The 27,376-nt window shown below is 39.4% G+C and overlaps 1 protein-coding gene across 6 annotated transcripts in view; it reads right to left on the minus strand.

Annotated features, from left to right (window-relative positions):
* PARD3B (par-3 family cell polarity regulator beta) overlaps positions 1-27,376 on the minus strand; it is a 432,959-nt gene that overhangs the window by 320,493 nt on the left and 85,090 nt on the right. The window contains exon 3 of one of the 6 annotated variants that reach the window (XM_064515261.1): positions 13,606-13,705. The exons of the other annotated variants lie outside the window; for them this stretch is intronic. Within the exon in view, the coding sequence (XP_064371331.1) occupies positions 13,606-13,705 (100 nt within the window). The remainder of the gene's footprint in view (positions 1-13,605; positions 13,706-27,376) is intronic. 6 annotated transcript variants of the gene reach the window in all.

Raw genomic sequence — 27,376 nt, forward strand, 5'->3', positions numbered from 1 at the left:
TAATATAGCCAGTGGAGAATTCACAGAAAGCTTTATTTTGAATTCGGCCAAATGGTTGAATTAAAATCAAACTTGCAAGGAAAATGTTGGTTTAAAAGTTACCCAGATTCAAAACAAACTAAAACCTATGACAAGGAAGATGCACCCTGTATTTCAACTATGGAGTATTTCATTGGTTCTTTGGACAGCACAAAATCTGCCTTAGAACAATGGCTAACTGCAACAACTCAAGAAAACTTATCAAAAAAATGCATAAAATAGGGATACACATTAAATCAGACACCAAAACTATCTTTTTTACTAATGAAATTTATAAATGTTCAGTAAAAAAACCAATATACTAAGTATCTTACCCTTGAGGACACCCTCAGCCAGATCAAAAGATCAAGATTTTGCAATACAGGATGATATACAACCATCTAAAAATTTTTTTTAATATCTAGCTAGGAAAACTTTGAGTTAATGGAGAAAATGAATTTTCAGCATTTAAAAGGGGACACAAACATTCTGCTGTGACATCTGTTCTTAGGTTCTACTGCAGCAGAAAACCAGAAAACCACCAGAATTTTAGCTGTCAAAACAAATCCTCGATTTAAAGAAAGGAGGAGGAAGTGAGTGCTGAACAATTACACACTTCCAACAGTACAAGTCTAGCATTTAGTCAGAAAAAGCAAAGTGCAGCCTTCACACTCATCCAAAGGCTAGAACAATTACTAACCTGGAAAGGCACTCAGATGCACACCCAGTTGTACATCAGCTTGCTGAGATATGGGGGGAGGAAAAAAAAACCCAAAAATAAAAAAAACACAAAAAACACAACACACTCAGGTCAGACTCATGAGATGCTTACCACTTCTTGGGCATCTAAACACATGCTCAACTCCACACATATGAACAAAATCACTTTGGTCTAGAGACAGCTAAGCTGAACACTTGCCTACATGGCTTTCTGGGCAGGAGAAGACACCCACTGTGCCGGTACAAGTCTGTTCTTCTGCCTTCTAACACCAGAAATAACATGAGGGTTTTGCAAATGCTTTTAAACTTGAATGATAGCAGGGAACCTAAGTTCTGAAAAAAATAATCTAATTGTGAGAAGTGTTTAAGAACACCAACACCAGAGTAAATGGAGAATATTGCTTTGTACGTTGATTTGCAACAAGTACTTGCAATTCTGCAAGGAACTGGAATTCTGAAATGAGCCGAAAATCAGCAGCATTGAGCAAAATTTCTCCAGGGAGAGAAAAAAAACAAAACAAAAAGAACTGGGCACACAAGGAAGCACTCCTACTCAAAAAGCAATAAAGACTTTCATTATGCATCATGTCTTCAGTTATTCATAACAAAAGATATTTAGAAAGTCATGCGACTTTAATCCATACCTGGGGAACACTCAGTGACCTTGGTGAGCACCGTCTGGACTAGAGCAAAAGCAAGCCAAACCCACCAAGCTTTGAAGAGGGACCTACTTGAAGAGTCATTACAGTGCACTTACAAGTTTTAAATAGTATTCAGGATATTGTGGACTTTAAAACGCCTTGAGTAAACCAGGCTTGAGATATTTCTCTAAACTCACAAACAACATGAAAGCATGAAACTTCCAGTTTTCCAACAATCCTTCTCAGTATCCTTTTTATTTTCTCTATTCTAATCATATTTTTAAATAGAGCCTTTGGGAAATTTGCAACTGTTACGATACTGATTCTTGAAGGCAGACTTTTCAAGATTTTCTTTTTAATAATGCAATGACCTTCCTGAACAATCTATAGCTAAATTTTAACAAGTTAGTCTAAGTAGAGAAAATTGAAAAAAGTCATTTGAGCAAAATGCAACAGCATCAGAAGTGAATTGTCACATAAGTTGCTTAAACAGAGTTTAGTGTACTAGTAAATATTTAATCAGTATGCGGATCACAAACACATCCCATTCTCCTTCAAACATTTGACATTACAAAGAAAACCACCATCTCACTATCTTTGAAGATTGTTAAAGACCAGTTCAGAAGAACACCACAGACCACAGCTTTACCAAAGCTCTGGACAGGGAGGGTTCCTGTCGCATGGGCTAACCTGAGCTCCAGGATGAAGACATCATTGTACTGCTAACTACACAGACAAGCTCCTAGGTTGGAGAAATTAAATGCAAACAAGGAAAAACTGTGGAAGCTGAGTCTGTATTTCTGCCTAAAACCAACACCGAAAACAGAAATAAAATATACATTTTATAACTCCCTTTGAACTTTTCTTTTGAAATATTCTAAATACAATTTAAAAATGGAAACTGCCACAAGTATAACTGAATTGAATACCAGATATTAGAAGTAATTTCTAAAGCTTTCTAATAGACAGGATCCTAAAACAACATGTCAAGACCTGCAGCCAGCATCTGGTGACCACCCTACTGAAGCACATCCCTACAGGAACTCCACGTGGTCCCAGGACCCTGCGAGCCCCGAGCAGCCTGGAGCACGCTCTTCCTTCCATCAGAGCACACACACAACGCAGCCTCCTCTCCTACAAGGATCTGCAGTTTTTAAAATCAAATATTTTTCACTCATAGGAACGAATTAAACTCCTTTGCACACACACATGCTGCTTCATATTTTAACTATGGAGTTCAAAATCTAATATTGACATATTAATTCCCAGAAATACCTACAATCAGCAGTTACTACTGCATGTGTAAACACATGCAAGTCAGTGTATATTCTTCCATACTTCATGAAATACACTCAATGATGTTAAGGCAGGTGGGTAAATGAAACTCTCTCCCAAATTGAATTTGATGCCAGACGGCTGGCACAGATTAGGTTGTGATCTGATCCAAAATGTTTCACATTAAAAGAAGGAAAATTCCCAACAGTACTTTACTTTTTGTGTAACTGAACTATTTGTACCAAAGCAGACAGCGAAGAATGATTTCTGTTTTACTAGTCAAGTTAAACAAGAGAATTCAAAGTTTGAAAATAACACTTTTGAAAAGTCTAGCAACTATTTCTTTTCCTCCTACCATGCAACATGTTTCTTTGATTATTAAACAGGAAAATTTGCAATTGAACAGCTCTGCTTCTTGACCCTGAATGCAGTAGGACCCGTGAGTCATTAGAAAGAAAGCTTATTTAACTTGAAACAATTTTACATTCAGGAAGGTCTTGTGTGTTGGACTTAACCATCACCTTCTTTTCCATCTTCCACATAACTGTCAGTTAAAAAAAAAAAAAAAAAAAAAAAAAAAAAAAAAAAGAGAGAGAGAGAGAGAGAGAGAGAGAGAGAGAGAGAGAGAGAGAGAGAGAGAGAGCGAGCCTCTATGGCTAGTTCTGCAGCTTACAACCAGTCCTTCTGCCCCTTCCCCTCTCTCTTAGCCATAGCATTTTAAGAGCAAAGTTCTAGCCTACATCATTTTTGTTTGCGATATTGATTTGCTGGTGATGCTGGGAGCAGAGCAAAGCTGATTCCAAGCAGCAGACATAGTGAGATACTGTCAGAAAATATACTTGGCAATTCCTCAAAAGCATCCTGCTTTTTAAGAAGTGGAGCAAGATTTGCAGTGTATGGAATAAAACCGTCAGGTAGCTACCATTAGCATCAGCCAGGTAGTCAGCCAACGGCCAAGCTACTGGATGAGGGCACTGATGAAGTTTGTTAGCTGTGACAAGTTCAGGTCTTAAACTGGGAAAGCAAGTGGCAGACTTTTTGGATTTCATTTGGGGAAACTTGATACAAGAAGAGAACTTGAAAGAAATCTGTTTCCCTTCCATCCCAGTTCATGGCACAGCAGTTCAGGTTCCACTCGTTTTTACACCAGTAACTCACAACACAGACTCCACGACACATTAGAGTACTTCAGCTGAACTGTTTTTCCTTGAAAAAATCTCAAATGAAATACTCCTCAGACGTAAACATTAACTAACCCTCCTTTCCTCCACAGTAAATAATTCTGCCTTCTTTCTTACAAGCTGTGATACAGTGCTGTTTCCTTGCTCATTGCAATTTCCTTCTCGTGTTTCACTTTAACATCAGATAGAGTATAATGCATATTCTATTTCTATTCATTTATAACTCTTCTCAAGTTAAGTTACAGAAAAGGAATAATTCTCCATCATCTCAAATTTCCTAAAGATAGAGATTTTAATAATAGATGTACATAACCTTATTATCAAAAACAGAACAATTATGAAAAGTTTGTTTTCATGCCCAATAATATTGCAATGTATAACACAGCTTTGCAATTAACTCAAAAATGTAAGGCAGCCTAAGAAACTAAGATTCATACCTGCCTCTGGGGGAAAAAGAAAAATGTGTATTTTGAAAAACAATTAAAACAATTTGTGCCAGCCCATCTGACTGCCATCTCCAACACAAAGTCAAACATAACTTGCTGTGAAGTTTGCCAGGAAAATAACTTAGCTCAAAAAATCTGCTGTATCGGCTGTCTTCATCATGGAGACCTTCCGCACAGCATACAAAAACAGCTATGTTTACAGAACCTGGGTGCTTGGGCTATCAAACATCAATACAATCTGTGTTTATGTCATCTCCATACTAATCAGATCGATTACCTCTGATTTATTGCCTTGTCACACAAGGGAGAGGGAGGAGAGGGAGAGGGAGACTACGCAAGCAGTGTCACATCAGTTTTGTCAGTGACTGTCAAATAAGAATAAGATCCAGGACAGTACAATAAAAACAGCCTTGAATGAGAAATGAGGTTAGTGGCTCTGCTTCATTTTTAAGAGGCAATTAGAGTATACTATTTCAGTATACCCCAAGAGTGTCTTAGGATAACAGTAGGACACTGAGTAATAGCCATTTACATGGTCAATCCTTACATAACTCTTTCTAAAGACATGCAAAGTGATAACCTTGCAATTAAAAATGTCTTTGTAAACAATATTACAACCCAGCAAATTTTTATTATAATAAGACTCTTTCACAGTTAATTATCATCTTCTGTTTTATTCTTGTATCAAGAAATTTAACTTTAAGTAGTCATTATCTTTTGAGTTCTCTTTCATCTGTAGAAATAACTAACATTATTTCTGAGTACTATTAATCTCATTTACAGCTAGTAAACCAAGATATAAACTGCATCCATCAGTGAGGCACACTTTATATATTACAGAGCTGTTAAAAGCATTCCTGTTCATTTATAGGTCTATTATTTGATGAAACTGCACTTTGTCTTAATATATGGTGCCAAAAACTAGTTTGGGAAAAATCCTCTTCATTGTTCCAAAATGGACTGATACAGATAGCAGAAAACCTAAATGTACAATTGTATTTGAATATTCTCAGGTCTAACTTTCACTTTTTCTTCTGTGCTTCAAAATAGCAAGTAGCAAAAATTTCGAATAGATCATTCTTCTCAAAGGTCTGTTTGGGTTTTTTTTTTTTTTAAAGGCAAAATGTTCTTTATGATAAAAATCAACATTTATACAGCATTTTTTGGACTTGGACATCCAGGCTGCTTTGAGATACCAAGGATGAGAAAGAGGGTGAGCTCTAAACATTGTCTTGTATAAAAATGGTCCAAGTCTACAAGATGTGTAAGAGTTAACAGTCCACGCTGGCATGGAAATGGTTTATTGAAAAGGGCAGAAAGGCGTTTTGCGCAAGCACATCTCTGCAAGCCAGCGGCCGGCGGGAGAAGTCCGGGACACGAGGCAAGCGGGGAGCACACCACCACGAGGGACGTGTTCTGGGAGGCCACGTTCTGCTCTGCTGATTTACTGCAAAGTGAGTATAGCAGTATTTCTGTACGCACTGCAAAAGCTTCTTTAATTGAAAAAGCAGCAGGAAGAAGAAAAAAGAATATTCTAGAATACTGCTTTAAAAAAAATCTACCACACCATCTATCCCTATATAGACAGTCATAAATATTTAACATGTTTACTGTATTGAATACTTGATATCATTCAACAAAATAAAATGGGAGATAAGTATATATTACTGCTATTCCAAAAGTACTGCTGCTTATTTCAAAGCACTTGACTTATCCCATCTGAATCATCTTCTCCAAAAAGTCCTCTAAGCAAAAATAAAATTCAGAAAAATGTTTGGTTTAACTACTGTGTAAGTTAGATAATGTGTGACAGCAAAAAATACAGAAAATTATGCAGAAGCTACAAAAACTAATCTTGATTTCTTAAAATACATTACCAGAAACAAACAAACAAAAATGCCCCACCATTAGCCAGCTGCTGTTCATGTGGGTCAGATGAGCAGGAAACACCCCTGAACACTCCCAGACCTCAGAAAAGCATTGACACAGAGAAATTGCTCACATGATGAAGAGATACATGTGTAAATTCATAAATACTTCTACTAAAGAGCAGATGCAACCCAGTTGCACACCATTAAATATCTGTTTCATCAAATGAGAAGGTTCACGTGTCTGCATGAACGTGAGAACGCCCAGCTCCCAGGTTGAGGCAAATGCCTAAACAAGGGTGCTGTAAAAAAGCCTTTACAGGAGGGAGCGATAGAAACATAGCACTGCCAAGATAGCTGCTTGGTTCGCACTAAGAATTAAAAATAAATACGTATGCTGAAAATTCTGCTGCTCGGGATTGTATTTTAGCACTGTGTTTCTGCTTCTTCCCTCCCCATCATTTATTTTTAATCCGGACCGCTTGAACATAACAAGACATTTACTGCTCAAGAGCTGATCTACTCCTGCTGCTTAGTGCTCACCGAGTATCTCAGCCTACGACGAGGACAGAGTTACAGCTGCGGCGGTGACTAGATTCACCGTCCTCAGAGGTGGGACCAGACCAGGGCACAACCTGACATTTTCCTATAGGCTGGGGGAAGACAGGAGGAGGGTTGTCTCACATGGACCTACTCAGTTTTACCGTGCACACGTACCAAGCCTTCCACCATCCAACGCACCCCATCTTGAATCTTGCCTCGTTTGAGCTCCAAAGTATGGATTAAGTCAAATTCGTTTCAAGTGATAAAACAGGGCCTGAAGTTCCAGGTTCAGAAGGAAACCAGGCGAGCTGCATCTGCTCCCGTTGTGGAAGCTGAACGCTGCTCTAATTATGCTGTCAAACGGAGGATTGTGAACTCTTAATAAACAGAGACCTGTTTTCATGCAAATTTTACTAGTAATAAAAAGATAGGAAGAAAAATATGTCAGCAGAATTGTTCCTGTAAGCAAAACGTTTTTCAAATGCTTTCATGAGTTGTCAGGAGCTCTAGCTGGGAGCCGTTACCAGGGCGAAGCATAACAACAGTAGCTGCAAGTTTTCAGTCAAACGCTGTGCTTGGGACTCATGCAGAGGAAAGCACAAGGTAACAACTAGAAACACATCCACAAAGGCCTTCACGCCAAGATTTACACGGAAGCACCACTTACGCATGACTAGCTGTATTCCCAAACAGGATAAATTCAAGGGGAAGGGGTGTTTACAAAAAACCCGGAGCGCACGCATGCCCCCAGCCTGGCCTTCCTCCACAGAGACTCTGTACACTCACAACTCGCAAGTTTTGTGGGAAACGGCAAAGAACAACTTATTTCCAAAAACAGTTAGAAGAGCATCAAAAAAAAAAAAAAAAAAAAAAAAGTAGAGCTTTACAAATAAGGAGAGGAACTGCAGGAAGATAAAGGTGCCTTTTGGAAGCCAACACATCAGGCAAGACTGACACACAAGAGACTCCATAAAACTCTTTCAAATAATTCTCCCACCACCACAAAGAAAGCTTAGACAAGAATGCCATTGTATCAGGAAAAAAAAAAAAAAAATCAGAATACAACCAAAATAATTATGCTCTTAATTTTTTTACTTTATGTAAGCTGTGGGGTCTAAAACAAAGCAGCAGTACTACAGAAGTTGGTGCAATGATAACCCAATCATGATTTTGCTTTTAATCAGAGTTAATAACAAATTATCTTAATTTAACCAAAGAACTTTTCAAAAAAATTAAGCTACAGATCAGTAAGTCAAACCCAGTGAGCCTGCAGGTCTCAAGGCTCTAGGCTGCTCTATAAAATGGCAATAAAGAAGGCATTTACCTACTGCACAGGGGTGCTGTGACAGTTAATTAATGTTTGTAAAGTGCACTGAAGCTGAAAATTACTAGATACCATGCTAAATATTAATTACTGTGCCTACAACACGGCGCTGGGATTGTCACAGTGCTCCCATTGTAAACCCCTTCCACCGAACAAGCTCAAAAAAAGTTCTCGGCACTAGCAGAGCTGATCGCCGCCTCTACCAAGAGCCACGCCAACCTGCACGCTCAGCCCGTGGCGGGGACGGCACCTTACCCACACCGTAACGCACCATTTTGGGCGCGCTCCCACACGGCAGCGGGCACAGCACGCTAGCTGCGTTTCTGGTTGTGATCATGAAGACAGCTTATGTGTACAACCGGTCTGGCTGTAGTTTCTCACCTGTACGTTGCTTCAAGCCACTGCAGAGCTCTGAGGAGCGGGAGGGCAGTTTTACAGCATGCCAGCGGTTAGGGAAGGCAACAGCTAGTGCAGCAGCCAGAGCTCAGTAACAGTTCATCAGCAGCTCCATACAGACACATTTTGGGAAAGCAGCTAACTTTTCAGAGACACCAAATAAGCAGTTCTGAACCCAGTGGAAACTGTCTCAATGTCACAGATTTACAGCCTCACCTTCCTGTTCCTCGGTGGCATAGCTCTTTAAAAGGGACTAAAACTACTATGAGAATTCAAACTATAAAGTAAATGGCATTTTTAGAGCTGATAGTAAATTAGAGAAAAATAGCGAGACCCACACTGGAATATAGATTCTATAAAAGCAGCAGTATTCTGCACTGTCGTCTTTTTGGCGTATTTTAAACAAGCAAGTGGGAAGGGAAGTCCAGGAACGCCCACCTTCTGGGATGGCGCTTGGCACGCGCACTGCATGGGGAAGGAAGAGGATTATATTTGACGAATTTGAAAATCCTAATCAAATATAGCATCCATCCAATTATGTCTTTCTCACTGAAGGGAATGCTAGAGAGCCTGTTTGCTCCCAGCCAACCACAGGCATACATATAATCAATAGCTCGCAATGATATGAGGTCAACCCATTCAGCAAAGAGACTTCCAGTATGGTTCAAACAACCACTTAACCATGCTTGTTAAGTAAGTGAACAGCCTATTTCACTTCTAGCTCAGTCGCTGGGTATTTTCTTTCGAAAGAAGATTATAAAACATTAATTGAATGTGTCAGAAGAAGGATGTTAGAAGAAGCATATCAATACAGAAAGACACTGCAGCACATGTGCTTTAAAATAACTGGAGGATGCTGGCTCTGCTCCTAAGTAATTATTGCATCAGTTATCCTACTCCCTATAGAGTTATGCAAATGTATTTATTTATTTTAAAGATAACCTGCCCATGGGAAAGTAATTTGTGTGCAGCTACACATCAGCTGTAAGTTTGAGCAATAACAAAGACTTTTATTTGATTGTTTTCAAACATGCATTTTCTGTATTCCCAAACTGTTGTGTAGAGGGTTTAAGCAACTACCCAAAGGAGATGGAGGTAGAGAAGATCTGACTACTCTGATGACCCATAGTTACATTAAATATTTAACATCTCCTCTAAGTCTCTAGCCCACAACAATAAAACCAACCTTCATTTTTACACCATTGTGAGCGCCCTGTACCAAAGCCACCAGGAACCTTTAAAAACAGAAAAATTCTCATCTGAAGTTCTGCAGAGCAGAAAAAGCAGCCAGCAGTTCAGTAAAGGGAGGTAAGAGCCCACACCCTTCCTTTTTACAGAGAGAGGAATTTTTCTCCAGCTGGGATTTTCTGCTACACAGATGTGAAACACATCCAAGTGGTTACATAATCATTATATCTTTTCCTATTAAGGCAAAGAAAACACTGTGCAGCTTAACTAATTATTGCAAGCACAGAGACATGTCACTCCCTCTGCAAATCAAATTCCTGCTCAACATCAGCACATGCCCAGCCGAACATGCACTGCGCCTGGCCTTGGCAACGGCTGGGCAAGAGCCTTCCCGAGCCGAGGGGGCACTGCCAAGCAAGGATCACAGCGCTGGCCGCGCACGGGCCCCAGCTCCCAAGCCGCGCTGGGCACAGCAGCTCGGGGCAGAGGCACTCGCAGGCTGCTAGGCTTCCAGCTCTCAAGCAGCAGCAGGCAAAGCTCTGAGCCACTTGAGATTTTTAGCACCCAGGATATCTGAAGAATATTATAGGCCTATCAGGATTTCATCAATGAGACAAGTACTGCCCCAGTCCCCCAGACACCTGCTGGATATTCTTTCTATTTTTCCGGCAAACCAATGATCCATTTTCTGGAGTTTAATGGAGAGCTCGCACTGTGGGGAGAAACCCATTGCCTTACCCCAGCAACTCTCTTGGGCCATTCCAACAGATCTCCAGTCACCTGCCTCTTTCGAATGCCCTTACAAAATTTCTGTGCAACCAAACTGTGAAACCAGAAAATAGATTCTTGTGCATTTAAACAATATGGCATAAAAATTGAGTTTTTAAGAAGTTATACATAATTTGATAGTAGTCATTTTCCATTTTAGGATGTTCCACCATCAAACATAGGAAGCCTTTTAGATTCCCACCCATTTCCTCCCTCCCACGGAAAACAGTCACGAGACACAGAAGGAGTTGCTTCTAATCAAAAGGTTGCCAAGTCTCAAAACACATTTGCACATATCTCACAATAATTGATGTTATCTTCAAACTGCAGCTGTGGGACACATTAGGAGATGAGAATTTCAGCTTTGATTTGAAGAAAGTTTCTACCTTTTTTTGATTCTGGAGGAAAGCTTACGGTCATGGTGTGCACCCCATAAAATTACCAAAACACAAGGCAAATAACACCACTACTTTTTTTTTTTTTAATTAATCATTTAAAGGCAATCAATCTGAAGATCAAGGGAGGGACTCACCACTGAAATCACAAAACTTTGGTAGGAGTAAGTCACACAACAATTTATGAGGATGGAAGACAGATAGACAGGGAGACAGAGAGATGTATGTGTACACACACCCATGTGCACACACCAGAAAGACTTCAGCAGAGTTGCTCATCTCTAAGAAAATATGGCACAAATAATCATAGTGACAATGAAGTTTGACCATAGAAGTGTACCAAATAAAAGCTAACTATTAATGAAGTATCATTAACTCTTCCTCTGTGCATCTTCCCAGCTCTAGACAGCACATTATCACTACATTTAATCTAGGAGTGCTCAAGCAGCTACAAATCACTTTGCTGATGATCCATTTTTATCTTTTCTCTATTTTCTCTTCCATAATGGAAACAAATAGCCAGTGAACAAATCCCAGGTTTCTTCTTTTCTAGCCTTAACTCAAAGAAAAGCAGGCTCAAGTGTCTTGTTAAAATGATACATTGCATTTCCCTTATCAATACATATTAAAGGACCTGCTACCACTTGCAGAAGCAATCTCTGCACACCCCAAGTTGTATTAGCATCTCCATCTTTTTACTTTTTCAGACAACGCAACGGCCAGTTGTGCACTCAAAGATCCCTTGGAAGACTCTTGACTCGTAACACAAACTTCACCACAGCGTGGATGAAAGAACTTGCAAACAAATTTCAGGATACATGGACAGAACCTGAACAAATGTACACAAAGCTGGGCTTAACACTTGTTCTTTCTCAGCCAAGCTCCATTCAGAACATCACTAAGAAAGTAAGGCTCTACAACTTCTCACGTCTTTGCACTTTGTGGCCAAACCACCCATTGCCCAGACTCTGCTGGCAGCAGCCAGCAAGCTCCGTTATCACACGCAGCTGCCACCAATACAGAGGCTGTTTTCAGGCTTGTACAGAATCTGCTTTATGCAGAATCACTCTTTGCAAGAGAAGTTTGTTAAGTTTCAGCCTGTCATCTCTAAACTATCTAAAACTGACTTTGGAGCACTGGACTCACTAGACTCCTTTAACAATTGGGAAAAAAAAATCAAAATGAAAACACAAGAACTCTGTCCTGGTACTTGGAAATGGAAAGGAAACCAGAAAGCATCATTATGATGCAGATGGCAACTAAGGAGGGCCTTATGGGCCTATTAGCTAGCTTTTACATCTGAGATAATTTCAGTGATAAGCAGCAGAGCAAAAGCAGAGTAAAAGAAATTTTGGAAGACTTTTGCCAGGGCAAAATTTAAAACCACCTTCAACGTTCAATATAACTGATAAAGTTGAAGCACTTCACACATTTTTTTTAAATCCAAGTTCCCCTTTAAGCATAAGATGATGACTGTTCCTTGTGATTGTAAGGCCCAAAAGGGCCTGAAGATAAAATCAAAACACCCTGAAGCCCACTACAACCTGTTAAGCAATCATCCTGTCAAAACCTCTTTACTGTAGAGCTGTATCTCTACAAATTCTGATGGCAGACTCTGAAACTCAAAATACATGTACTGATGTATATAGATGGTCTCTTTCCTGAACAATATATGATCAAATCCTGCATAAGTTAACTAATTTTTGCCATTTTGAACTTGAAAGGGCATCATTTTATCATGCCATTAGATACCACTTGCTCACCTTTCTTCTTTACAAATAAGTAAATCCAAGTTTCTGGTGCAATGAAGATTACAGTAGTGGAGTACTTACAGCATGCACTCTTGCACACTGACATGAACAAGGCATGAACAACAGAAAATAAAGTCAGCACCCACCAGTTACAGCTTTCCAGTCAGAGGTGCTCATTTATTCAAAAAGGTAATTTTTGGAAGGCTAAATCAGTACCATAACTGCATTTTGGGTTTTATTTAGTCTTATCTTACATTTCTTTGATAATGACTTCCTTATCTTTCTTATGACAGAATGCATCACAGGGCAACCTTCAATAAGGAGGAACCACGGGTCATAAGCCAGGTCTTAAAGGACTAATGTCAAGCTTTTGAAAAATCAGTGGCTGAAGTCAGCTACCTCTGTCTGCATCTGGTGGGGGGGGAGCATCTATCAGAGCTCAAAGCAAGACTCAAGTGTTGAAGAATGCATTGACTTCCACGAGCCATAAGGCTGCTCCCTCGCTTGGAGGAGAGGGAAAAAAGGGAGGGGGGGATGCACTATATATTTAACAGCTTAAATGTGGATTTTGGTCCTCAACTTGAGCCATGTTGTGAGAGCTTACCTAATCATCTACTTTACCAAGGAAGATGCACTTTTCTGAGTACTTCAAAGGTAAAATAGTTAATACACCCCCACAGTTTTATACCTCATGTTTTAAAAAAAATGCACTGGAGCTATTCCAAAGCTTTAGCTATTGACATTATAGGCAATGGGGAATTCATATCATCTACTTTATACATTGCATTTTAAATGCTAGAGTTTAGGTGTCCATCTAGACTGACTCTTCCACAGACTCTTTAGAGTACCTCACTTACCCACTAGACTAAGCAGGCTTTTAACACAAACACTTTCAGTTAGAAAAATACTCATTCCCCCATGGATGCAAACATTTGCTCTAGTAGGACACTATTGTAACTGCACTTTGAAGCAGTAACAGGCTTTAAATAACAGCAAATGGAATCCACTCATTTTAGATGTCTCAGCCTCTGTCTACAATTGAAGATGCATATACTCTGCAAAGTCGAGTACTCGGCTGCCGCAGTTCTTACCCGTGTGCTTGGACAGCCCGCCAGCGAGCTGCGACAAGAGACTTCTGGTCCGGAAAGCCACAGAAGCAGTACTCGTGAGCACAACCAGCCCACAACTTCCCTGAAGGACAGACAGGGACACAAAGCTTCAACTACCTAGAACAACGGTCAGGCTTACTACACTTACTACACTACACAACCACAGAAGACTCTGATAATTTTAGTTGGGTTTGCAGAAGCAGCTAAATCTTACATATGATATTCCATACATAGGATCCCCAAACAAGCTTGTATGTATATATTGCCATGTTGAAACTTACAGCTGAGCTTCTTGGCTATGATCTAGTCACACAACAGAACACGTGAGGATAGCTGACACTCTGCATATACTTATCAAGTTGCAGTTGAGTTTTAATCTAAATTAAGCAAGAGAAACTTATACATTAAAGGACTGCTTGTTGCATGTTGTTATATTTGCAGACAATCCCCAATATACAGCAATAATGTATAATCTACAATACTGCAATGTTTTAATACAGTATTTTAGTCTAGAGATTTATCAAACTTCTTTAAAGGTATTTTAATGATTTTATATTCCCTTCAGGTTCACCACTGTAACTACTAAAACAAAAACATAACAGAATTTAACTTGAAAGTGGGATATGGAATTTGCATAGATAACAACAGTTCCACTGCAGAATGAAAACACACAGTGTAATAAATACTGTGTGCATTATGACACAAGCCAATCACTAGCTACCTAATATTACAAACACCTTAATCCAGAACTGGGAAGAAAGTATTTTTTGATTAGGACATAAAACAGCATTGCAGAACACTGGCTCTTATTCAGCATCATGTTACGAGAACTCTTATGCAACTCTAAGCACCACCTGTTCAACAGTATTTCATGCCTGTAAAATGTGAGCAGTATTTTGCTACAGTGCAGTATTGTAAGGATAAATTCATTAGACAAGGTACTCATGAGAAATATCCAAAAAATTAAGAATTACAAAGACAGGAATAGCTGATCCAGAAGAGCAATTCTTATTTTCCTGAGCAAGCAGCAACGCCAATCTAATATTCCAGACAAGCACGCACAGAAGGATGTCAGTGCTGATGGTCTACTGCCAGGAGACCAGCTGAGGACTGGAGACTGAGCTACTGCACTCAAGATGGTTATTTCCAGGACTCATGAACATCAGCATGGAAAAGATAAGACTTCGGGCTACCATTCCCCGTGGTACCGGCTGCTTTATTCAGATAGAAATTCAGCCTCTGGGCCTGTCAAGATAGCATCTTTTGCAATATTCAAACCACACAAATAAGTTTGGAATTCAGAAAATATTTCTCTTCCCTTGCAAAGGACATGCAGTCCACATGTCTGCCCTCCAGCTCAAAGGCAAAATAACAGCTAGATAGAAAAATAAGCTCTAGAGGTATTCTTAAGTACTGAATAAAATATTTAATTGATTTCAGTAGTGTTTGAAAACTTAACAAATTGTGGTGCTCAGCATCATGATTATCCGCATACGTGAACAGCGTAAGCACCTAAGAAATCCAGTTAGAGTATCCAATGCAGTAATTTATTGTAATTAACTACTTCAAAGGTGACCTTTGATAAACCATCTCACAAATACACAGGAACCTTATTCAAGCAATAAGCAAAACCTCTAGTATCTCATGCTATTTCCTGCATTTCATGCTTTGGTGGTACAAGGCAACAGCACAGTTAGGACAATAAGGGGAAGAAGGGGGAGAAGGTAATTCTAAGCTAACATATCCAGGCACTAGTAACAGTTAGCTAATGGTTATCACATCTGCAACCTTCTGAAGGACACAGGTAATTATCTAGGTTACACAAACACTTTAGGATTATGAGCTCTTTAGCAGATCCTCCAAGTTGGCTGCGTGTACAATCCATTCCAATTTAATTGGCATAGTCCTGTGTACAATGTCTTCATGGAAACTCTGCTGTCAGCTTTAATAATGCCTCCACTCCTCAAAGAAGCAGATTTCAAATGAAAATTTGTGCCCTTCAAGTGGGATGCCCATGGGCTATGGCACACTTACTTACCAACAGTTGGTTAAACAGTGCCTCTTCACTTAGGGAGCATTCATGGGCTATAACATGCTTTTACTTTTCAGAACTCCAACAAAGCCAGCCCACAGCGAAATACAGAAACAAGTAAACTTGGAAGAGTCCCTAGCACTGTATCTATTTACAAAAGATCTTATAGCTCCATCTAGCTCTGCCTGAGGGAACTCACTGGGACATCTAAGAAGCTGCAACCCAGAAAACAAGAAGTCTCAGACATCACATGCACATAGCGGTGTGGGATAATACTAGCTGTACATATACTCGCTCACAGCAGACAGCTGTGATTCTCCCTTTCTGAAGGGGAACAGTATCTACTTCTTTCATATGTGTACATCTATCCTCCACTGTCATCGCCCTCTCCTCTCTTACATAGTATCTTAGAGGAAAGAGTGCTCCTTCAACAGATGGAAAAGGAGCTATGAACTTCCTACTTTTTGATCTTACACATTGCCACATTGTTTCACACATGTTATAGCTATCATCTACTTCCAGAGATAAGAGATCAAGGCTTCCTCAGAGATAACTGACATGGAAACAGGGATGCACCTTACTAACAGGCTAAATCCCACGAGAGACCTCTCAAAGAAGCTGCAGCCTGCAACAGCATGAAGAGATGCCAACAAGTCCTACAAGCATGGTCAGTTGTCAGGGAGCATATACAATTTCGAAGAATACTTGCCTAATGCTGTTTAACACAAGAACACAGACCACGTCTATCCCAGGACAAAACACTAGCAACGTGAGGTCATTAGCCCCTGAGAAACAGGATCAACTCTCTTGGGTCTAAACTACTTCACAACCTCAGTGCCATAGCTGAGGAAATGCCACTTTGATCCTTTGGAGTGAAAAGCCTATCTAAAGCTTGAACACTTAAAGTGGAGAGTATTTATAAAATGTTAACATTTTTCCTCAGTTTATGTTGATACTTATTGAATTAGGAGCAGAAATTTAACTGTTTAAGTTTTCCTATTAAAGAGTCTTCAACAAGTCACTACAGTGTATGCTTGTATCAAATTTTCTTACCATAGGGAAAACCAAATCCATTATTAATCCAGAATTCTGATTTTACATCAAGATAAAATAGTAAAGAAAATTAGCTCAATGAGAAAAGGAGCAGAACTCTTGTAACGTTTAGTATGACACATTGCAGGTAACTGGACCTTGGCAACTACACAGTAAACAAAAGATACCAGAATAAATGAAGAGATTTATAGTCCCTGAAGCTTTCCTAAGTATAATTTAAATTCCTTTTAAAAAGAGCAGGCTCTGCATTTTTGTGCAAGTCTTTAAGGTCTCACATTTCAGCATATTGCTGTTAAGTCTTAACAAAAGAATTAGAAACAAAACCGTTAGAAAGCAGAAACTAACACCTTCATGATAGTTACTGTGATTATTTACAGATGAGCAAAACAAGTTTCTATAGCATCTCACAGCCACGATCTCTTTAGGCTTCTCCAGCAGTAGTAAGTTGCAATATTCTCCCCAGTCTTCCTTGCACAACAGATTTCTGAATGATCATAAAGTAGCAGCAGACAATAGTCTTGTCTGTGTTATCCATTTTTAATTAGAAAGTTCTAGAAAAAAAAACCTCCAGCAGCAGCGTGAATTAGACCAGCCCAAACTGCAGCATGTCCTCTCACAATTGGAGTAAGGAGCTATTATGCTACAATATCGCCATCACCGTTTCTGAAAAGGTTTTAATCGCCAATTAAACTGACAACATCTGACCACTGTGCTACAATGACAGATGAAACATTAAGAGGAATACATTGAAAATTAGAAAACTTTAAGTAAAAAGACCTCTTTGTAAATGTTCCAGAACATCTTTTATAGCGCACTTTGAATTTGGCTATTTCTCACGCTTCTGAGATGCTGTGACGGCAAGAAAAAGCAGCTCCCAAGCACCCGCAGAAATATTCTAGCCCAAGACGCAACTTTGCTGGCCCTGTCAGATCCAGTGCTCTGGGGGATGGCTAACAGTTTCCAACAGAAACTGAGCTTGCTAATCACATCCACATTAACCAGTACCACTAGTCTTCAATGTAGAAGTGCTCACTTTGAAACACTTTTCACTCAACTTCCACTTCAGTTTGCAGCGTTTCAGCTAGCCGCCGAGGCTCATCTTGAGATACTTTGGAGCAATCTGTGGAAAGAGAGCCACCAGCACATCAGGAGACGGTTACACTGGGGAAGGAAGGTCACACCGGTGAAGTTTTCTCCCGACTGGTGGGAAGCCTGCTGCAAAACAGCAGCACAAGCTGCTGAATTACATGGGTCGTTTTCTTTTTTGTTTGGTTGGTTTTGATTTTTTTTTTTTTTTTTTTTTTTTTTTTTTTAAACACACTGAGACTACCAAATGATACTAGAAGTTCAGACTACAGGAAAACTTCTAGGATTCTGGGGGAGGGGAATCCTCTAGGTTCCACAGATCTTCATGCCTTATCCTAGGGCATCAGAAAAGGAAGCTGGCCTGAAAACTAGCGAGAAAATAAATCGCAAGGGCAGTGGAGCTGTGACAGAAGTCTTTAAGGCATGCTCACAAACCGCTCCCAGGAAAAGGAAGCACACTTCCAAATCCGAGTTTAGGTAAGCCTAACAGAAGAAATACAAATCTTTGCAAATTCATTCCGAGAAGCTGACACTACTGAATTTGATAGTGCTGCAAAGGTCATAACAGATGCCCACACGAGAACCCTTAGTGTCCAAGGAGCCATCGCTTTCATCAGTGTAGGCTGGGCTAAACAACAGTGCCACTACCCACGTGGGAGCACTTTGGCAATGCTGCAGAGAGCACACTGAAATATTCTGGGGTCCCAGCAGGACCACCTAAGTGCCTAGACTTGATCAGTACACCACTGCCTCATTTTTCAGAGGTTCTCAATGCAAGGGAGTGCCTCTTATTGCCACCCCTGCACTGCCTACCTCCAAGTAAACTGAAAAGTGCTAAAAAATTGACTGAAAATAGAGTCTGTTGCATACTCAAAACTGTAACCAGGCTTCTAGCTAGTGGTGCTGTTCTCAGTCACATAAGGAGGAAACCTGAGATACCTGACCTCACGCTGCTCTTTACACCCAGCTGGAACAGAAGCAGAAAATGAAGGAAAATAATCTGCTGTTCAAAAGATTCTGATCTCTGACCATAGACCCCAGAGCCAAAACCAGAAAGTCATCACCATAAGAACTTTATAGCCTCATAAACGTCTTACAGTCCTTAGTCTCCTCTGGAGTCAGTATTCTGAACCCTAAAGACTACTTTTACTTGGAAAAATTGTGTTTCCTCACAGTACCTGCAGAGCACTGCTGATGTTAAGTTTTTGGTCTTTTAGTTTTATGGTTTAGTTTTATAGTTGGGTTCCCCCCCACCTTCTCCTCCCCCTCCAAACAGATTCCTCATATTAATTTATCCACAGTCCTCAGTGGCAGACAGTAGCTAACGAGGTTTGTAAGCAATGCGAATATCCACCAGCTCTACTTCTCTTCATCATCTTACTGCTTTTTTTATTGCATTTCAGAGCATTCCAGGTAACATGCTAGATCTGAGCATCTTCCCAGGGAAATTGTTCTTATGTTCTCAAAATCACATCCAGTTACCCTTGCTGGGCTCCAAGGTGCCTTGCATTGAAGTAGAGAAAGTCAGCACGTTCCATTTTTCACTTTCATTTCAAAGCTCCTCTTACCTCACTGAGCAGCAGACCATTCGATAATACAGAAGAGCTCCCCCATGGCTGTATTGCTTGTTTCATTTAAAGCTTTTCCACAAAATCTTCTTATATTGAATTTAGTACAGGAGCATCTCTTCTGCCAAAGGGAGCCCTACTACAACTGGTGTTTGAAAAAGCCACCTTACAACCTGCTCACTTTTCTTTGTAGTCTGGTAGAATTTGTACTCTTGGACTGTATTATTTGAAAAATAGTATATAGGTTAAAGATACCAAGAATTACACAGTTCCACACATTCTGCTGTAACAAACTTACTTAAATAAACTATTCTGATTAAATTTAGTCATCAATAATGCAAACAAATACAAGTTTCCTTTTAATCTTCCATATTTCACTCCTGAAAAATACAAGAAACTACCTCAGGACAATCACGTGCTCTTATCTTACAGACAGAAAGAAGTCCTTCCATACCTCATCCTCTCATTTTCCTGGGACTCCAAAAACATACCTACACACTAGAGCGCAAGATTGCATCCGTCTTAGCTAAGCTACTGCTTGTCACAATACAAAGCTGAAGGTACTAGAAAAACGCTTGAGTGCTTCAAGGACCATGTGTTCCTGCTTAGCATTAGAAACGTTAAATATCATACACACTGATTAAAACGTCAATATTTATTTCATGTCACATCAGATGTCTTCCTATAATATTTTCTTAGTGTTAAGTGGGGAAAAAAGAACACACACCACTTGCAGTAATATAAAATGTAAGTGGGGATCTACTGTATAACAAAGCGTCTAATGGGACCCAGCTAGAAGTGACACAGGGGTAAAAGGGAAGCCATACAAAGCAAGCATTTGTGTTTCCTTAATCCCAAGGAAAGTTCTTGGAGGCACAGAGCAGCTACTCAAAATAATCCCTTCTTTGCTAACAGCCTCTCACATTGACCACGTTTACAGAGGAAGGAGCAAAGCAACAGTTACAGAAAGCAAATCACATTAAAATGTTCTTATGCAGAAGAGATTCACAACTGGCTAGTGCTCAAAAAGAATCACAAATAACTATTCCACAAAATTTAGTCCCCCCTTCCCCTTTATCAGAATGAGGGAAAAGTGATAAAATTGATGCAAAAATATCACTCAATTACAGTACCACTTTTCATTTGCAAGCATCATTTACATTCAACATCTAAAAACACTTCCCTCTCATTCTCTCAATTTCTGTTCCTATTCTCATGCCTATTTGATTCCTGTGCATTGCCTCTTGTGCAAGAACACAAGTTACTCAAGCAAAAAAATCTGTCAACAAACATACTACCCACCAACTCCATGCTCAACAGTCTGCGACACCTCGCTCCAGCGTTCCCTTCTCCCAAGGCTATAGGATACTCCTGGTTTCGCAGGTCTATTCACCCTGAGAGCATGCTGCCCATCTCCTCTACTGCTACGTACTTTGTCTGCAAACCTTTAACAGATAAGAGCATTGTTCCAACACTGCCCCGATCAAATGGTCATTTGAAATTTCTAATTTCAAAACAAATTGAAAACAAACAACCTCCACAGAGCAGAGATGAGATGATGTCTGTGGAACATACCCAAGTTTTTAAAAATGCCAAAGATAAAAAGAATTTATACAGCTTTATTTTATTTTTAATTTTCATGTATACATACACAGGCACACACAAATATTTGCCTAAAACTAATGTTGAGGCTTAATATATTTCAGCAAAACAAGTTTAATCAATAATTAACTGGACACTGACAACACAATAAAACTTAATTCAGGCTGGGTTGTGTTAGTCTTCATGTTAATCTGCTTAAAATTCCTGACTTTAAAGAATGAACTAGGCCTGCATTACAGGCTTACAGCAAGGCTAAACCTGAGCAGTTCTATTAACACCCTTTCTAAGGTAACCAGAAAATTCCTTAAAGCAAGCGAATTTCTGCCTTTGCTGTGGATTATGCTCCAGGGTAGTTTGTGCTAGCTCCCTTAAGGCAATGAGTGAATCTCGTGTCTGCATCGGTAGCTAGTCTCCCCGGGGAATCGTCGTCTGAGATGCTCATCAGGAATCACAGAATAAGTTAACAGTAAAATCTGGAAGCCTGCCACGTTCACTCTCCATATACCCCAAATAAATTAAGTTTTAACTGACTGTCAAGCATCTGGTTCATTTGTGAGAAATAACAGTTTTATCTATCTAAATTCCAGATATTCAAGAGCATAACTGAAACCCTTAGAAAAAGTGGTAATCTGTCGTAACAGATCCATGATAACTGTGACTCCACAGTTAATGCGCTGACTTATTGCCCAAGCCTGAAAGGGTAGGAGCAAAACCAGGTTCATCTTCCTTATGCATATAACCTCATGCATTTCTTTCCTTACATCCTACACTACTTCTATACGACATCTGAGAGACCTGAAAGTTTAACCAAGTTGCTATAGATTGTGAAAGAACCCGAGAACTAGTGTACAAATCTACTGTTAAATGAAACTAAGCACTACTTCCCTTTTAATTGGTCAGGTCACTGCATGAATCGCAGTTACTGAAAAGCTTCTCCAAAATTTATTTCATTAGGATTGTTGGCAAAAGTTCAGAGCAGCCAGAGAAGGACCTGAAAAGCCTGCAAGTAAGAGAAGACAACTGAACATAGCTTAGCGCACACGTCCTGTCATCTCAGCCATGCTGTGAAGGCACACTAGTGGACAACTCAATAGCTATCTTAAGAGGTTCAACTTAGTGAAGCCACGATTAATAATTGCCTTGCCTTTTCTGCTGTCCAGAGAGGAAGTCTGTGTAAAGAGTGGATACTGAAGTACTGTGAAGGAGAAAAATCAGCGTTCACAATTTAAAAAACAAAACAAAAAAAAACAAAAAAACCAATCTTTTACTTCTACAAAGTGACATTTCTGAAGTTCTGTTGAACAGCCCCCTGTATCTAAAGTGATGGAAGACTGTTTTTGGTTATATACTTTATATAATAAATAACTTAAGAAATAATAATAGTACTGGCACTTATGAGTTCCCATGGCTAATGGATTAGTCCATTTGGTATTCAAGGGCTTGGGTTGGTGATAGCCCATCTGCTAGATTACTACTCATTAAGATAAGACTATTTAATTTAGACTTTTCCAATCTTTTTCTCCAGGAACAAAGTTACATTGGCACTATAATGAAAACTTGGCTAAGATTTCTGTTCCAAAAAGCAATAAATTGTCATATTAGAATTTTGTTAAAAATATAAAGAACTTGCAGGTAGAGACCACTGGCCTTAATTATCAATTTTTAGGAGATCCCCTCCAGAAATGTGCACTTTGCCCACTGAAGTCCATTTCAAAAAGAGTAATTTTACAGCAGTGGTATTAAGATACACAATATGTGCAAAAATCTAACTTCGGATACACTAAAATTATAGTAAGCTTATCCAGGAGATTAAATTTTACAGTTGTTTTACTATAAGTTTATTTTTTCCAGTTAGAAATCAATAATTGTAATGAAAGGGGAGATTTTTCATGCTGAAGCAGCAGCCTAAGGTATGCTGATTAAGACTTATTGTCTTCTTACCTAGTAACAGGAACGTTAACCATTGTGTGTTTTAAAAATCATTATAATCTCCAGAAGAATTCACTGTTTGTAAACGAAGCAATTTCAGATCAAAAATGAAGAGTCATCAAGAGTTGTATATGTATACTTAATACTACCGATATGTCAATAAAGTTTCAACATCTGCAAAAGCAAAGATTAAGGTACAAAATACATTCTGCCACTATACATACCCTGCTGTGAAAAGCATTGTACTGCTAACGTTTCTTCTGGTTTTTTTAATTTTATTTAATTCAAAGTTAGTGTTTTCTTTCTTGAATTGTGACACACACTTATATTTTAATGGGTGGTTACTTCTAAAATCCTCTAAAAATTAAATAAAAATATTAAGGAAGTTCCATTTGACTTAACGTATGTCCAAGCAGTTATGATCCATTCCTCATCTGACACTGACTTTTTAGGATACTTTCCACAGTTAAATTATTAAATCACCTTAACAACTCAATTAAACAAATCTTTACAGTTCCCAGTTCGATTGGGAAACAGTTACACAGAGCAGCATCTTCAGTGTCCTCTGTAGCTAAACGTATATTCTGTAGTTAACAACGACAACATCAGCATAAGCAGCCATCAGAAAAGCTTGTTAGATTTTGTGCTTTTGAGTCACTGCAAGTTTCTACACCAATACAAGGTTTTACAACTGAAGCAGTTTCAATACCACATAAATCTTCACTGCTGCCTCTTAAAGAAACAATTTGTGCGAGAAACCCATCTCTGTAGTTCACCTCCTGCCCACGTGAAAGCACCTTCCTGACACGGGGGCAGGGGGTGGTGTGGAGGAAGACCTAAGAACGGGGAATGCTCTACGCATTTCATCTCTCTTCTCGCGTGCTGTCTCATGAATCGTGCAAAGGTAACGCTGAACGATAGCTTCCTGCGGCAAGGGATGATCTCTTCTAACCAGCCGCTTGGCAGACTTTGAGAAGGTCAGTCATTCTCACTCACAACAGCCTCCCTACCTGCCGATCGAACAGGCCTGGAACCCAGCTGGGGCAGCGGTGTGCGGAGAGGCTGGCACGATGAGCACGTCCCCGCTATTTCAAGGAAATTCGAGAGAGGTCAAGTACCAACCTCTTCCATTGCCAGTACTTGCTGCCGGTTAGCTGAGCATTCTCCAGCCACGTGCCTGTTTCACAAGAAGCACAGATAGGCCATCTGAGACCTTTTCTTTCTTTTGCTTCTCATATTTGATTTAGAAATCAATGCATCTTTTTAATTAGACTTAGACAGCAACAGAGATTTTGACTGCTAAGAATTTATCACTAGCACAAGTTAGAAGCACAGGACAAGAGAGCACAGACAAATTTGTACAGGATTTCCCCCCCACTCCCTCTATTGCCAAAAATGATGTATAGAAAACTAGCTTGGGGGATTTAAATGGTACGGAAGCCAGTAAAGCCGGCTTGAAACAAGCCTTAGAATCACTCTGCCAGAAGCTCGCAGAGCCTCACCCTTACTACTGGGCCTTCTTAATAGATCTTAAAAACACCATTTTGGTTTATGTGAAGTAACAAGTGTTTTGCAAACAAAAATCTTGTTTTACAATGGAAGGTTTTATCTTGCATAGATATGAGAACCTAAAATAGAATATTATTCTATCTAGCAAATAATCATCTTTTCCATGGTATAACACTTTAAAGGCATAACTAAAAAAAAGACCAACTAGTGTGCCACGTTTCCTAAACCACCTTGCCTTGGAGAATCGCATTAGAGCAGGTGTAGTGAACATAACGTGGGCTTGAAACCACAACCTCTCCATTTGCCTCACCTTTCACGTTACTTTCCAACCTTTAATTCTTGGGCTTGTGACCTCTGTCTCTGACTAGCTATATCAGCAAGAAAGCAAAAACTGAAGCTTGAACCTCTTGCAGTTTTCTAGAGACAACAATGTAACGTGCTGGAATACCATGCTGGGGCATCATTTTCAATGCTGAAGAGCATCACTTAGCTTAAATTCCTACTAATGTTCCTTGACAAATCTATCAAACTGAAGCCTTGCTAAACAAGCGACTGTCAATGCAATCTCAGGAGGAGGAAAATGGTACGGCTGCAGATAACACAGCGTTTACAGATGCCTTTAACAATATACTTGAACTTTTTTCAAAATGTGAAACCCTTCATCTCATGCTTCCTCAAAATGCCACGAATTCTGATTTCTAGAGTAATATTCGAGAGACTCATTAGGTTCACTTAGATTCATCTAGGATGTTCACACTGCAATTAAGTTACATGCACAACTTAAATAAGTTAGCACTTAAAAATGGAATAATTAGAACTTTTATACAATTAAGAATTAAGGCCCTCTAGGGGAATGTCTGCCTGCAAAATTACTACTTGTGCCTGTTACATTAAGGCACAAGCCAAAGGCAAATTGACTCAGCCTCCTGGGAAATGTAACAATCCCCAGAAATTCCTTAGATTTAAGTCAACTGTCACTCATTAATTTCTTATTCTTGAAAAGTCATTCTACTTTAGTTTCACCTTTCTCTGTTCTGCTCTTACCATCTTTCGATGACAAGTTAATTCTCCAGTATTTGGTTAAAGACAAAAAAACAAAACACACCACAACATGGGTGAGAGTGATATAAGAATTTGCCAGGTTCCAACGTTTTCATATTAAAAGTGACTGTTTCTGTCACCCTACTGCAGAAGGTATGACACTCAGTCTGTAAAGAAGAGCTTTAGCTGCTCTCCTAAGAATTGCAATCATAAAAATTAATGACCCAATTTTATGAGACTTTGAGCAACTGTGAACATAAACACCATCCAAACTGTAGGTACAGTGATGTCAACTAAGAAGTAACAATAATGCCAAGGAAAGATCCTGCTGGAAGTTTCAGAAAGCCGGCTTAGCAGAATTCACAGAAGCTCACAGCTTTTATAGATCTGCAAATTTGAATGCTGTGTTTTCAGTCGTCGTTACTAGCTTATTGTTTTCATAAGCAGCATGTTTTATCAGTGCTAAAAGAATAAGGAAATCTAGTTCAGGTTCACTGTCTACTGAGCTGTGTTTCTGTCAGACTGTCAAAAAGTATGTCAAACGTAATGGGAGACAGAAAGCATAATGGGAACACTTACACAGGAGCAACTGAACTGAAATTTCCAATTCATTTCACACACAAATCCTTTTATTCAAAGTCAACCTAATCAAGAATTGTTTCAAAACCGAGCTTAGTGCTACATTTTAAGATTGCAGGTTCTATTCCAACTTTTTAAAGCAACACAGTTAAACTGAAATAAATTTGATAATTTCTCCATTTTTAGTGGCTGTACGGTACAAACGACATGACCCAAGATCATGAAAGTCATCTCCGTCCCACTGATAATGGCGTTTCTGACTTGCAAGTGCAGTTTTGTGCTGGAAAATCAGAGGTAGAAGTTGCATGTAAAGCTATTGAATGATATATTTGACAGGTACTGGGAGCCTCTTACCTTACAAGCACCACAGCCTAGCATTTTATTCATTTAATTAAAATAAGTGTTCCTTTTAGGTTCTATCTTAAAATCCAGTTAGCATTGAAATGCATCTCCAAATTTGCCTTAAGTAGATACAAATTACACACAAAGGACTTTTTAGAATCTGCAGAGTAATTGTAGAAAGCTAAAAACATAACTACAGGTAAATAAGAAAAACTAATGGTGCTCAAAACCCTCTTCCAAACCAGCTTGCCTCCATGACAACTCAGTAGTCGAGGCTTTCAACACAGGCTGCAAAGGGACAGCACACAAAACGAACTGCTCCCGGGCCAAGACACCAGCACTTCTTATACACGGTCCCAAGGGATCCCACCACGCCAGCTGTCCCTGAGCCAGTCTTCTGTCAGGTTTCACACAGAAATAATAATAGGAAAAATAACTCGCACAACACTGTTCTGAGACCCAGTTCTTGGGTGCAAAAGCCTCTGTGAGAGTATTGCTTGTGTTTAACCAACTATATGATTAATGAACTAAGAGTATTAAAGAAATCCCTCTTGAGACCTAAGAGTGTAAGAGCCCTTCTCAAAGTTTTAAGCAGCTTCATTAAATTTTTATTTAATTAAAAAAAAAATCTATAATTTAAACTAGCCAAGAGTATCTCTTTTAGATCTGCACAACAAATTAATTTGGTTTTATTTGTTTTTAAGGATAGCTTGACCTCACTAAAGAAAGCCTAAAACTCATGTTGATAAAGGCTTTAATCACTTAACTGTACTTTTTCATAGCTTCTCAAGCTTCCCTGCAGTTTGAGGTCCTCAATCCTGTATAACACACACATTGCCAAAGGGGATAGAGCACTGAACGAGCCAGAAAGGCATGACTTCTAAGGCTTAGCCTCTTCATTGCATGTCCTATCGCAGGCAGAGCGCTAAACCACCTTCCCCATAAGGAAGGCAAGAAGAGTAACACCTGCTACCGGAAAACCTGTAGAGTACCATCACTGCACGATTTTCAA

This window comes from Dromaius novaehollandiae, chromosome 7 (genome assembly GCF_036370855.1).
Source record: "Dromaius novaehollandiae isolate bDroNov1 chromosome 7, bDroNov1.hap1, whole genome shotgun sequence".
NCBI classification, from domain to species: domain Eukaryota; kingdom Metazoa; phylum Chordata; class Aves; order Casuariiformes; family Dromaiidae; genus Dromaius; species Dromaius novaehollandiae.